Source organism: Equus asinus, chromosome 17 (genome assembly GCF_041296235.1).
Source record: "Equus asinus isolate D_3611 breed Donkey chromosome 17, EquAss-T2T_v2, whole genome shotgun sequence".
NCBI classification, from domain to species: domain Eukaryota; kingdom Metazoa; phylum Chordata; class Mammalia; order Perissodactyla; family Equidae; genus Equus; species Equus asinus.
In genome coordinates this window covers 697,311-711,274 of record NC_091806.1, presented here as the reverse complement: position 1 = coordinate 711,274, position 13,964 = coordinate 697,311, and the positions used below count along the sequence as shown (strand labels likewise).

The window sequence follows — 13,964 nt, the reverse complement described above, 5'->3', positions numbered from 1 at the left end:
TTCATCTTCAACTTAACATACTGTACTTTAAAAAATGTTAAGTAAATCTTACATTTTATTCCTTTTGCTTTATTCCAAGCTTTGCTCCAGACCTTTTTTACCATTCCACACAACCTTCCACTGCCTGTTGCATGCTATGCTCTCTGCCTGGAATGCATTTTCCTGTTTCGTTACCTGGCTAACTACCGTTCACCCTTCAAGGCCCACCTCACGTCCCCTTCTCTACGACGCCCTCTAGAACAGTTCTGTCTAACAGAAACATAATGCAAGCCACGTATGTAATTTAAATTTTCTGCTAGCCACATTGAAAAGAGTAAAAACAGGTAAAATTAATTATAACATTTTATTTATTCTAATACATCTAAATTATCATTTCAACATGTAATCAATATGAAAAATTATTAAGATATTTTACATTCCCTTTTGCACTAACTCTTTGAAATCTGCCATGTACTTTACACTTACACCACATCTCATTTTCACCTAGGCATCTTTCAAGTGCTCAACGCTTAGTAGTCTCGTGGCTACAGTAATAGCACAGCACAGCTCTAGAACTTAAATTACACTCTCCTCTCTGCACTTCCAAAGTACTTCACTCAGGGCTCTACTATAGCATTTAGCACATTTTTTTCATGATTGCCATCATCATAATAAACAGTTAACATTTATAGAATTTATAGAATTATGGAATTACCACATTCCATATATAAATCAAACACATGCAAAAACTCATTTAATCCTCTCAACAATCCTATGAAAGGTACTCTTATTATGACCATTCTGCAGAGGAGAAATCTGAAACGAGATTATACACCTAGCCCCAGAACTCACGCTACAATTAAGCACCAAGTGGCGATGCAGTCATGTTTGCACAGCTGACTCCCCCGTGCGAATGCTCTAAGGGGAAGAAAGGAGTCCTAGCTACCTTTGCACTCCCAAGCCCCAGGAACCAGACGGTACTGAATAAATGATGGATAGATGGGTAGACAGATGAGCAAATGAACAAACCATGCAAGACACTGATTTTGTAAGACAATGCTGAGATCAGACATCATCCTCATTTGTAGAGTAGCAAATATTATAATACTAGCAACTATTCTAAAAAGTCAAGCAAAATAATTGAAAATTGGTGAGAAACATTAATTTCACACAAGAAAATTTCTTTTTAATTAAAGGCTCCACTGTCTCACTTGTTGGAGATGTCTTTTTCCAGACTGTAGAATCACTAAGCTAAAATATAAAATCGTATTTAAGTTTTATTCTTTTCTACTATTTAGATATATAAAATGCTCTATTTTTCTAAAATACCATAAGAATCATTGATATATACCTGTCATATTTAATTCTATAATCATTTACATGGCACATAATTGTATATTTCTTTCTTAAACCAATTTTTATACCAGATCATTTTTAGTCAAGGAATTACACACCCTGTACTGTGGATAGCTAGACTAAATGAGACCGACACATATGTGCACACGTGCTGTGTATATGAACCCCTAGTTCAAGGGCCTGGTCCAAGGCAGGAACTCAGTAAAGGACGGCCGTTGTGATTATTATAACATAATAGGGAAGTAAAAATAAAGACACTCATAATGTTTCTTTTTGATATCTCTTCCCCAGTAGCCTCAAAGCATTTTACTTTACTACTTGGGCATCTTTGAGTTTTGGTGGCTAGAGATTTTTGTTAACTGTTTCCCCTGACCCCCAGGAAACAGGAGGTGACTTGCCCAGAGTTACCAGAGATGAGCATGAATAACTGTGTCTCTCAACCTCTGAATTTGCGCATTTATCCTACTACCGATAGCACTTTACTGATGATATGTTAAAGACCATTCTGCAGTCAAAAGGCATCTACCATTACCCAATAAACACAAATTCATGGTTGATAGACCCTAAATATTTCTTGAGTGCCTATCAAATGCCTGGTTCTGGTGTGATGACAGAATTATAACATCTTCAAGGAGGAAAAAAACCCAGCAACATTAATTTCAGAGAATGACATTGATGGTTAAATATTAAGTAACAATTACAGATCCAGAATCTGCTTACCATTGAGGTGAGAAAGATAGTCAATATAGGCCAGGACATATTCTGGAATGTCTCCATATTTCTTTAGCCCCAGCTCAAAAATCTTAAAGGCAACAGATTTGTCCTAAAAGTAAAGAGAGGAAAGTACTGATTTCCAGATACTCAAAAGAATATTAAAACCAAACCTAAATATGACAAGGAACTTTAAGAACTAAAATGGAAATTAAAATCATGCTAAGTAGAAACTGCTGAGCTAAAAACCATTCAAGGGGGTTTAGATTCAGAAATACGGAGTTTAACAAGGCATAAATTAGCCGGCATAGGGATTCAGATGATGCTCCATGTAACTTTACACAGATACACTTAGACTTCTCTTCTGATATGGAGCAATTAAAGCTTAATGACAGAAACCAGGACTACCTTTCTTTTCATGAATGTAGCTCAGACGAAGAAAATTATTCTATTTTTATATTTTATTTCAGTACTTACCTTACTACAGTAATATTCCATGAGTGCTGCAGTAACATAGACATGGTGGCGGGTTCTGGCATCTTCTCTTGCTTTTTTAAATATCATTCTTCCAGATTTGATACCTTCTGCTCTCCTTGCAAATTTCATATATTGGATATACACCTATGCAAAAAAATTATTTTTCTACAGATTAGGCAGAATGTGATCCCTGTAGCATCCAACACAGGCTCATCTTATTCCTATCCTAAAATGTTCCTGTACCCAAGAAATCAGAAAGTAAGATTATAGATATTACACTATTTATCTGCAATACAGCTTTTTGCTTGTATTAAAGATACTTGCAACTTAATTTTTTTAAATTGACATATCATTCACATATCACAAAATTCACCCTTTAAAGTATACAATTCAATGGTTTTTAGTATATTCACAAGGTTGTGCAATCATCACCACTATCTAATTCCAGAACATGCAAATTAAATTTTAAATGGGGATTAAAAGTGAAATTACTGGAAAACACTCCATTAATGAATGTCAACACCTGGAAAACTCAAGGTTTGGTCTAATATAAGCATGTTTAACAATCTAACTTCACATTTTCTTCTTTTTTTTTTTTTTGAGGAAGATCAGCCCTGAGCTAACTGCTGCCAATCCTCCTCTTTTTGCTGAGGAAGACTGGCCCTGAGCTAACATCCATGCCCATCTTCCTCTACTTCATATGTGGGACGCCTACCACAGCATGGCGTGCCATGCGGTGCCATGTCCGCACCTGGGATCCAAACGGGCGAAGCCCAGGCCACTGAAGTGGAATGTGTGAACTTAACCGCTGCGCCACTTGGCGGGCCCCTAACTTCACATTTTCTTAGTTCATTGCCTTAAAAGCCTACTACTTGATTTTCCAAAGACCAAATAATATCACATTATTGATACACGATTTACGAGCCATTTTATACTCAGCACCCGCTGAGTGTCCAGCACATGGAGAGGATGCAATAGTTTTTCAGTGAACAAATGTCTCTGGACTATGAGTAGGGTCCTGATTTGCCCAGTTGTGATGTGAAACTGTGTTACCCAGTTTTGACAGACGGGATGGATGGATGAACGAACTGGGTTCCTGGAGGAAAGGAATTTTATCTAACTTTTCATTCTACTGCAGGAATCCAGCACAGCGCATAGCACAGAGTGGTTTGCAAAATTAACTTTAAAATAACTAATAAATGCAAGCAATCTGCAGTGGAATCCCAATATAAACAAACAAAAAAGCAGTATAGCTGTTGTTGACTTGAGGCAAAGGGTCTAGACCCCACACAATGGCCTGTACTCTTCCCCTCCCACTTGAAAATCTCCACTGCACTATGAAGAAATTTAGGGCTTCCAAAACCACTATTACAGGGCAGAATTAGGGGCAAAGTGAGTTCCTGTCCAATCTCTTCCCAGGATGTTGGTCTCTCCTGCCTCCCTTTATTTAAAAAGAAATATTTATTAAGCAACAGTTATGTGGCATAAATGGCTACAAACTATTATCCTGCGGAAAATGTTAGAACAAGCCCCACTGTATCTGTTTGATACTGCTGCATTTAAAATTGAGCAGACAACAGGGCAGTAATTGCCAGGAGTTGGGAGAGAGGGAAGGGATGACTGCAAAGGGTCACATGATGGAATTTTTGTGCAGTGATTGAAGTGTTTTGTATCTTAATTGTGATGGTAGTCCCATGACTTGATGCCATTGGTCAAAATTCATAGAACTATACAACAAAAACAGTGAATTTTACTGTATGTAAATTAATTCTTTTTGTTGTTAAAGCAGACTACAAAGGTGGAAAAGAGATTTGTAAAGTTGCTCACCAAGGTGGGGTCAATATCCTCAATTGCCAGAAGTCTGTTATATATACTGTGAACTTTCTCATACTTCATGCGACTCTAAGGTGGTAGAGAAGAAGCGGAGATAAAGAGACACTCATAAGCAAGCAGGATGTGAGCTCTGAGGAGTCCAGAGGCTGCACCCCACAATGGCATCTGCTTTGAACATAAATATATAATGAGCTAAGGACTAATAACAGTTCATTTTGCATCACCTCCATCTACCAAAAACATTATGCCTGGCAAAGAAGCAACCAGAAAAAAATTCAGTCCTGCAGTAAAAAATCCAATTATAAGAAAGTTCTAGATATTTTTACTCACCTCTTCATAATCTGCGTATGCAAAATAAAGAAGCATATTCTTCTTTAATAAAGTGCTTATGGCTCTTTCATATATATTAGCAGCTTCATCACTAAATAATTTGGCATTATTCATATCCTAGGAGAAAAAACAAGAAGAGGTCACTCTCAATAATTTTAATATAGCTGAAAGAGAATAAAATATACCTACATATATACATACAGACACATGCATTTCTGGATTCTAAAAAAAATTTCAAAGACTTCTTCCACTATTTTAACAGAAGAATCATACAAGTAATACAAGTACTCTAAATGATTCATCACTTTAATACATTAAAAAACAGCTATTGTATTTTATTCTAAGTAGTCTAATCATATAGGAGTGTCACTAAGATTCATAGTGACATAAGATTAAAAGTTTCAACACTTAAACTTTATTACCAAAATACGGTGTTATATTTTTTGCAAATTATTGCCATAAAAAACCATGAAAAGACTGACAGGGGAAAAGGAGCACTCACCCCCTTCTCTGCGAGCAGCTTACTTGACTGCTCAAGATACTGGGCGGCTTCATACCAAATATCAGGGTGATGGCCCAGCACAAGCAGGCACTGTTCATAAGCAAACATAACTAAAGGAAGACATCCACAACACTCAATTAAAATAAATATCATTTACAAAACTGTCAATACAGGTACCACAATGAAAATATTAGGCTAACACAAGATCCTCAACAATGAATGGTAATTAGAAATAAAAAGCTTTAGTGATTGCTGGCACCATCAACCACCCAAGCCCCATCCATCCATCATTTATAAATTAATATTTATTGAGCACTAACTACATGCTAGGGAATGTGAAAGACCTTGTGACTGCATCAGTGAATAAGACTTCCTATACTCCAGGAGTCTGCAGTATACTGGGAAGACCGATATGAAGAAAGCAATTAGAAAAAATAAGTATTATGACAAGGAAAGCACAGCGTACTCTTGAAGCTTACAGCAGCAGGACTGAACATAGTTGAGGGACTCAAGAAAGGCTTCACTAAGGAATTGACATCTAAAGCAGAATCTGAGAAGGGAGAGAAGCTGGTCAGATGAGAGAGTAAATGGAGTGCAGGAAGGATAGGAGTAGACACAAAAATAGTGTAGGCAAAGGAAACGGTATCTGCAAAGGACTATAGGTGAGGGAGAAAGGCACAATTGAGGGATTTTTAAAAGCTCCAAATACTAGTTCTGGCAGTGGCAGAGTAGTTTGTATCAGACTAACTCTCCTGAAAATAAAAATCATAAACTAAAAAATACAAAAAGCAACTATAATGCATCAGAGAATGACCAAAAGAAACAGAAACCAAAGAGGACTGAGCCCTGAAAACATCGGAACCACACTGGGTAAGATCCATACTTAACATGGCTTTTCCCCTCTAGGGCACACCCCTGTGTGTACCGTTCTGGGATAGCTAGAACTCAAGTCAAATGCTGAGCTCTTACTGGCTTGAGGCAAGTAACATGGAATTCTGGGCTGTGAGAGAAGCTGGAAATTAAGGGGGAAAATTCTGAAAAAAGGGGGAGCCATAGAGGGTGGAGCCTGAAAATGTGGGCATGAATGCCCTCAAATCATTAGCTGACCCCTAAAATATACACACACAGGAAATGCAAAGAGCTCAAGTGGAAAGCAAAAGTGAAGACTGAAAGAGCTGAACAGATGGCTCAGTGGGTGCCCAGTGTAAGGGAAACCAAGTGTAGAATCTGAGTCCCATCAAGGAAGAGGGTCTGGGTAAACACCTTAAATTTTCTATTATGTCTTGGGAGTAAAGACTATGTCCCAGGACTAAGAGATTTACTCCGACATTAAGGGCAAAACTAAAACAGACCCATCCTAACAGTGTAAAACCAAGCCTTGGGCCAGCCCAGTGACGAAACGGTTAAGTGCACATGTTCTGCTTTGGCAGCCCGGGCTTCGCCGGTTCGAATCCCGGGTGTGGACACGGCACTGCTAGGCAAGCCATGCTGTGGTAGGTGTTCCACATGTAAAGTAGAGGAAGATGGGCACAGATGTTAGCTCAGGGCCAGTCTTCCTCAGCAAAAAAAGGAGGATTGGCAGCAGATGTTAGCTCAGGGCTGATCTTCCTCAAAAAATAAATAAATAAATAAATAAAAACCAAGCCTCCGCAAGTCCAGGTGACCTGCCAGTAATTTAATTCTCTGCTAAAATAAAACTCCACTTTCTTCAGAGGAAGATGACAGAATCCAGCCTTTAAAAAGTATCACTTGTACATCTGTACACTGTCCAAAAGAAAATTTTTAAATGTCTAGACTTGTAACAAAACAGGAAAATATGACCCATAGTTGAGAGAAATAGCCCAGATGCTAGAATTAGCGACAAGGATTTATAACTACTGTTACAAATATTTTCAAGGATATAAAGAAAAAGATGGTAATGGACATGGATTCTCAACAGAGAAACGGAAACTACAAAAAGGAAAATATAAAAAAGGAACTATACGAAATACAAAAATTTCTAGAATGCAAATTTACAGAACTGAAACGTATAATCTCTGAAATGAAGAATTCACTGGATGGGCTTAACAGCAGACTGGATATGATAAAACAAAGGTGAGTGAACACGGAGATAGATCAATAGAAATTATTGAATCTGAAGAACATAGAGAAAAAAAGACTACAGGTGAAAAACAGCCTCAGTAACCTATGGGATAACGTCAAGTAGCCTAACATACATGTAACTGGAGTCCCAGGAAGGTTAATCTTGTTACCTCTTTTTGTTATAAGGGTCTGATCTTCTGTACGAAGAGGGTTGCTCTTTTCCCACTGTATGTATTTCTTCCACATATCTACCTGCTGAGCTTCTTGAGGAGTATTCTGAGGAGGCACCGAGGGAGCATTGCGGTCCAAACCTTTCATTACTGTCTCATATTCCTAGACAAGAAGCATTTAGAATTCTGTGAGGAGTCTAGGAACAACTCTGATACACAGGATGGAGGTGATCAGTTTGGAATACTTTGCTCAAAATGCCTATTTTTTCCAAAGACCATTTTGTTAATATAATCTAAAATATTTAAGAGCAAGGAGAAAAATAACAGAGAATTACTCAGCCAAGAGCAGGTTCCCAGGACTGAGTGAACAGAACACGCCTGGGCCCTCTGCAGGTGATCTAGAAGGTCACTCTCCAGGACAGAGGAGTCGACAGATCAACATGACTGATGATCTGGTGGCATCATTACTGCCACTTTGGAGAAACTATGTGTCTTTTTAAATTTCAGTAGTTTGTATTACGAGGCTATTTTCCCTAACTTTTAACAGTGTAAATGAATGGAAAGTTACGCACGTAAGACAAAGATCTGTCCCTGAGAGCTGTGTGATCAGACCACAGAGGAGTACAGCACTCAGACATCTGTGAGCAGACAGGAGGGAAGGATAAGAACTACGTCCTCAGTTCTAGGTAGGATCTTGTCTCTACAACCTTTGTGTCTGTATTTTAAAAAATAATTTCTTCCACACATGATTTATTCTATTTTGTCCTTTAACATATCCGTAAAGAGGTATTTCATTTCAAATATATCATCTGCTCAGACAATGCAATTAATTGTCATTAATTAAGATTGCTAATGATTGAAAAGATCAAGAGTGATACCGGATAGAAAAAGCTCTTATGTAAGTAACATACTCATAATAACGATTAAAATAAGTGGCCTGGGGCCCGGCCCCGTGGCCAAGCGCTTGGGTTCGTGCACTCTGCTTCAGCGGCCTGGGGTTTCGCCAGTTCGGATCCTGGGCACGGACATGGCACTGCTCATCAGGCCATGCTGAGGCAGCGTCCCACATGCCACAGCTAGACGGACCCACAACTAAAAATACACAACTATGTGCCGGGGGACTTTGGGGAGAAAAAGGAAAAATAAAATCTTTTAAAATAAGTGGCCTGATGGAATTCCATACCTTAGCTACACGCCTAGCATTCATGTAATCTCTACTCCGATCTTCAATCATTTTTTTAGCTAAATGAATATTAATACCCTAAAAAAAAGAAAAATGTATATTATTTTAAAATTAACTATATTTTAATATTAGCACAATACATTTAATTTATTCATTTACTAAATTACTTTAAGTTTTTTATTTTAAAAGATTTTTTGGCTGGTAGAATAAAAGTTCAATCACATTCTATGCTTCAGAGATCAAGCAGGATCTGCTTACGTCTGTTATGAGCTGGTGGTAAGTGTCCACACATCAGGAATTTCTAAAGACAGGCCATGATTTGGAAAGAGTCAATTCCACTAATAAAGAATGATGTGCAGATTCATCTGGGTGAACAGCCATAGCTTAGCTCTAAAAGCCGGTTTTTAACTGGGTCTGTGTAACTTTAAAAATAAGCACAGAGGTACCAAGGAGACATAAACATTCACTCATGCTGAGCAGTTCTCAAAGTGTAGTCCAAGGATTCCTGATCCCCAAGACCCTTTCAGGGGATCCACGAGATCAAAACAATTTTCGTACAATACTAATACATTATTTGCCTCTCTCACAAAAATACAGTGGAGTTTTCAGAGGCTACATGACGTTCAATATTGTAATAGATTGAATTTAGAAGCAGATATGAAAATCTAGCTATCTTCTAATAAGCTAGATATTAAAGAAATTTGCAGAAATATAAATCGATGCCATGCTTCTCACTAAATTTTTTCTTGTTTTGGAAAATACAGTTTGTTTTAATGCTATTTATGTTAAAAGGTAAGGAGTTTATTATTATAAACTTTAAATGAATTAATAAATAAATATCTTAAAATTTCTCAGTTTTAATTCCAATATGCTAAATATTGATAGATAAAAGCCACATTATAATTAAAAGTTCCTTGTGGTCTTCAATAATTTTTAAAATCTCAAGATCCAAATGTTTGAGAACCATCGCTCATGCCTGTGAGGAAACAGTTTTAATACCCTACATAGTTCTTCTAAAATACAATGGACATATGAGGAGCTTTCTTCCAATGACAGAGCTTATTTGACGTGTGTATTTAGAGCTATGGGCTTATTAGGTCAGTTGGTTAAAGCATAAGCCAACGAGACAAGGGTCTTGGACTGCAGCCCCACATCTCACAAACACAACCAATAATCACATCACTGTAACGAGGTGAAAGAGGTGTGCTGCAACTGATGATTGCCGCTGGAAAACAATTCTAAAAAGGTACCACTTCAGAAGGGATCAATGGCAATGTGTGTGCACGATTGTGCACATATGGTTCAACGTGGAATACAAATGGTCTTGTAAGAATTGTAATCCTCCCAGAGTATTCCCTAAAAAATAACTCAACAGTAATACGAGACTCTCAAAACCTTGCAAAAACATTAGGAGTGGTTCTTTCATTACAACCAATATAAAAACAGACATGTGCAACACTGATATTCAGGTACCAGACACTAGAAAGGCTAGAATCCACAAATCCACAATGCCTAAAAATTAAATGGCTTGGTTGTAATAATAAAATACTCTGGCCTAAGTTACCTCTTCATACTTGTTATAGTCTCTCCAGAGTTGTTCAATGTTGATCATTGGATTAACACAACCTCGTTGATAAACTCTTCGGACAGCTGTTATTCTCTGATTTTCTGCGTAAGATCCAACAGCTTCCCTGGCATCAGATAAGAAATGCCATCAATTATATTATAGCTAAGTCAACTGGTCACACCGAAAAAAAAAAACTATAAAACTACTTACACGCCTTTTAGGAAATTGATGTAATCCACCCAAATCTAAGAAATAAAATAAAATGTTAGTACGTTTCTTAATATTTTCAAATTCATTGTGTATCTATTAAAAAGTTTTAATTCTCAGGGCCAGCCCTGTTGCCGAGTGGTTAAGTCCGCATGCTCCGCTTTGGCAGCCCAGGGTTTTGCCAGTTGGGATCCTGGGCACGGACATGGCACCGCTCATCAAGCCATGCTGAGGCAGCATCCCACATGCCACAACTAGAAGGACCCACAACTAAAAACACACAACTACGTACCGGGGGGCTTTGGGGAAAAAAAGGAAAAATAAAATCTTAAAAAAAAAATTTTAATTCTACCTGATAAGACATAATTTCCATTCCAATTTTATCCAGTGCAAAGTCATACGCTTGAGCCATTTTTTCTCTGAAATAAATGTGAAAGACACGTTTCTTTAAACTGTATTTGTTATTAAAATGTATCTACAACTGAAACATAATCATTACACCTGATCATGATCAGAACAGCATTTGAACCTTTTGTATAGAGAAAAATGTAAAGCGTCTTTGCAAGTATATGAAGAAAGTGGTTCTTTTGTGTTTAACTTGTCAACATCGTTAATTTACATTTTGTTTCCTTTGCCCACTGCTTGTGGGTATATCAAAGATAAGGCCCATGTTTTACTTATCTTTATGTCCTTTAACTTGCCTAATCTTGTATGTATCAGATTCAAACGTGGAACTGTCAGGTTCTCTGATTAAGGAGGTAGGTTATGTTTGAAGATCTATTAGCTCTGTAGTAAAATCTAGGGAGAAAGAACTTCCTCTTCAATAAGACAACAAAGGATAACGAGGAAAAGTAAGATAAAATTCTAGTATAGAAATAACTTGCCTGTTTGTTATACACAAAGACAGCATTTGAGAAGGCCCACTATTTAGATTCAGCAGATGGATAGGTGGGTGAAAGTCACAGGGGAGGCAGAGGCACAAGAACAGAATTGCCAAAAACGCCTCGGAATACTTTAGCACACTGCATTGTAACCTGCCAAGAGTGGAGCCATGACAAGTAATAAGATGCTTTTTAGCAACTTTGACAACAAGCCAACAAAGCGATTTGGTATTGCAAATGTATAGTGTTTCAATATAGAAGAGGGGCTTTGATGATTAAATTCTCCAGAATAAGACTAATGCCAGTGGCTTTCTCTGAGGCACTTTTTTCTTAGTTTTACTGACTTCTCAGAGACTCTTGACTTTTCAAATCCTTAAGTCTCTTCCTCCCTGGAGTTAAGAAAAGGTGTGAGTTTATGCAGAATTGCCTGTGTGCCTAAAGATAACCTGCATTCTTAAGATTCTGATATAACTTACTTGTAACTTGGCAGTTTACCCTTGGTTTCTCGGACATATGAAAGATAACACTTCCATAAATCAATGTGCAAAACCTTCATAAGGCATCTCTGAAATAGCTGTAAATACAAGAAAATATTATTAGAATTCACCTTAAATAAATTTCACATGTACATGGGTGAAATGGAATATTAAAAAAACAAATGAAGCTCCTTTCATGAATTTGTCTTCTTATAAATAAATGCAAATAACAGCTCTCTCTTATTTTCAGTTTAGATAATCAAAACCATTCTCATGATTTTGGTCAGTAGAGTAAAATTAGTTTTTCTTCTCCAAAATTTTTATTATGAACATTTTCAAGCATACAAAAAAGTTGAATAAGTACAATGAACTCCTATATAATCACTACCTAGATTCAATAATTATTAACATTTTACAATATTTGCCTTATATATTGGAAGTCTTAAGTTAAACTTCAGCATAAAATTCAAAGCATATTGAAGAGGACTCACCTTTTCAACCTTGTCATAATTTTTAGCTTTAATCTGAAGAGAAACAGAGAAAAATATAGGATTAACATCATTCTTCTTAGAGTACTAAAACACTATCTCTGAATTTTTTTACTAATCTTGCAAATTCATCTCTACACTTTCCTATTAATTTTGCCTTCCAAAAATAACAAATAATAGCAGTTTGAACCCAACATGGACAATATGCATTGTAAATATGCCTTATGTAAAGTGACTCTATATGGATAGATTTTCATACACTCATTTATGCTAAAATTTTGTGAATTTAAAACTTTGTAGAACAGTCACAAGATGAATACAGAAATATATACAAGGTACACTTGAATAAGGCTTTAAGTATCCACTGAAAACAAACAAAGTTTTACTCTCCCTGAATAGCTACTACTAGAAGAATCTGAGTAGAGCAGCAATTTCGACCACACATAAATTTTAGTCACTCAGTCAATCTACTATATTCCAGGCACTGTGCTAGGCACCAGGGCTCCCACAGTGAACAAAACATGCACAGTCTGCTTCTGTCCTCAGAGAACTTACAATTTTATGGGGAAAATAAGTGCCAAGATGGGGGAAGTACAGGGTGCTATGGGAGCATAAAACTCAGACTTGGGGAGCTGCAGAAGATTTCCTGGAAAAAGTTAAGATGTTAAGGCTGAGAGGTTAGACTGGTAAAGAAAGGGAGGAGTTACTCCAGGCAGGAGGAGTGGCTGGTGCAAAAACAAAGGTTAAATATCATTCCATTTCCCTTCGAGTGTTTCCATCAAATGGCAGGTGGGGTTGGTTGCTCAGAAGTGATATACCAGCACACCGTTGTTTGACCCTGACAGGTGAACAACTTGACGGTTACAGAGACCTTGGCTTGCAGCCCTTTCCCTGAGAGGCATATATAAATTTTCTCACTGCTGTCTAGCTTACGGTGCTGCAGGTGAGAACTCTGGTAACAGTCTTTTTCTTTTGCTGCTAACTTGCTCTTTCTCTCTGGAACTTGGAAGATTTCCCCTTGATCTTCAGAGTTCCTAAGTTTTAACAGGTCTTTCCTCTTTGAGGCAGTTTAGTCAAGGCTCTGGAGTCTGACCTCTTGGGTATCCACTTGACTCTTTCTTCCTCATCGGAATAAGGGAGATAACAGTACCTATTTTATAGGGCTGCTGTAAGGACTCAATGAGTTAATAAATTTGAAGCCATTAGAACACTGCCTGGCAGAGTGACCACTCAGTAATTGCCATGTGTTATGATTACCACGAGTTCCGCCCATGCCCTTTGACGCTACAGACTCAAGTCTTTCTCACCTCAGCAATTTTCTTCTTTCTAAAAGTATTGCCCCTCTTCCGTTTCTTTTTTTCCTTTTAGAACTCCTATTATACACAGAATGTCTCCTTGCTCTATCCTTAAAATCCGTTATTTTTATGCTTTCTTTGAATTTTTGCTCTAGGTTTAAAAATATTTCTTTCACTAGATTCTCCAGGCCACTAATTTAAGTCTCCATGTTACCGTTCTCCTCCATTTGACCTATTGCTGTAGTTGGTTCAAAAATAATGGTTTTTGGCTCCAGAGAGTTTTTTTTAATACTGCACTTTTCATATTGCTGTGTTTACATCATTTTGTTCAAGTTCTCTCTCTCCTCTACCAGCTTTGTTAGGGGCCTGTCCATTTTCGTTTACATTCCTTTCTTGTTGTTGCATACTTAGATGTGCAGTTAATTTT

General features: G+C 37.4%; 1 protein-coding gene across 1 annotated transcript in view; it reads right to left on the bottom strand.

Annotated features, from left to right (window-relative positions):
* Positions 1–13,964, bottom strand: part of CSTF3 (cleavage stimulation factor subunit 3) — a 67,264-nt gene that overhangs the window by 7,270 nt on the left and 46,030 nt on the right. Inside the window, exons 4-15 of the mRNA XM_014851073.3 lie at positions 12,246–12,278; positions 11,755–11,852; positions 10,750–10,816; positions 10,401–10,435; positions 10,188–10,314; positions 8,624–8,701; positions 7,441–7,603; positions 5,189–5,298; positions 4,687–4,803; positions 4,351–4,425; positions 2,524–2,667; positions 2,056–2,158 (exon numbers count right to left, since the gene is read on the bottom strand). Of these exons, the coding sequence (XP_014706559.1) occupies positions 2,056–2,158; positions 2,524–2,667; positions 4,351–4,425; positions 4,687–4,803; positions 5,189–5,298; positions 7,441–7,603; positions 8,624–8,701; positions 10,188–10,314; positions 10,401–10,435; positions 10,750–10,816; positions 11,755–11,852; positions 12,246–12,278 (1,150 nt within the window). The remainder of the gene's footprint in view (positions 1–2,055; positions 2,159–2,523; positions 2,668–4,350; positions 4,426–4,686; positions 4,804–5,188; positions 5,299–7,440; positions 7,604–8,623; positions 8,702–10,187; positions 10,315–10,400; positions 10,436–10,749; positions 10,817–11,754; positions 11,853–12,245; positions 12,279–13,964) is intronic.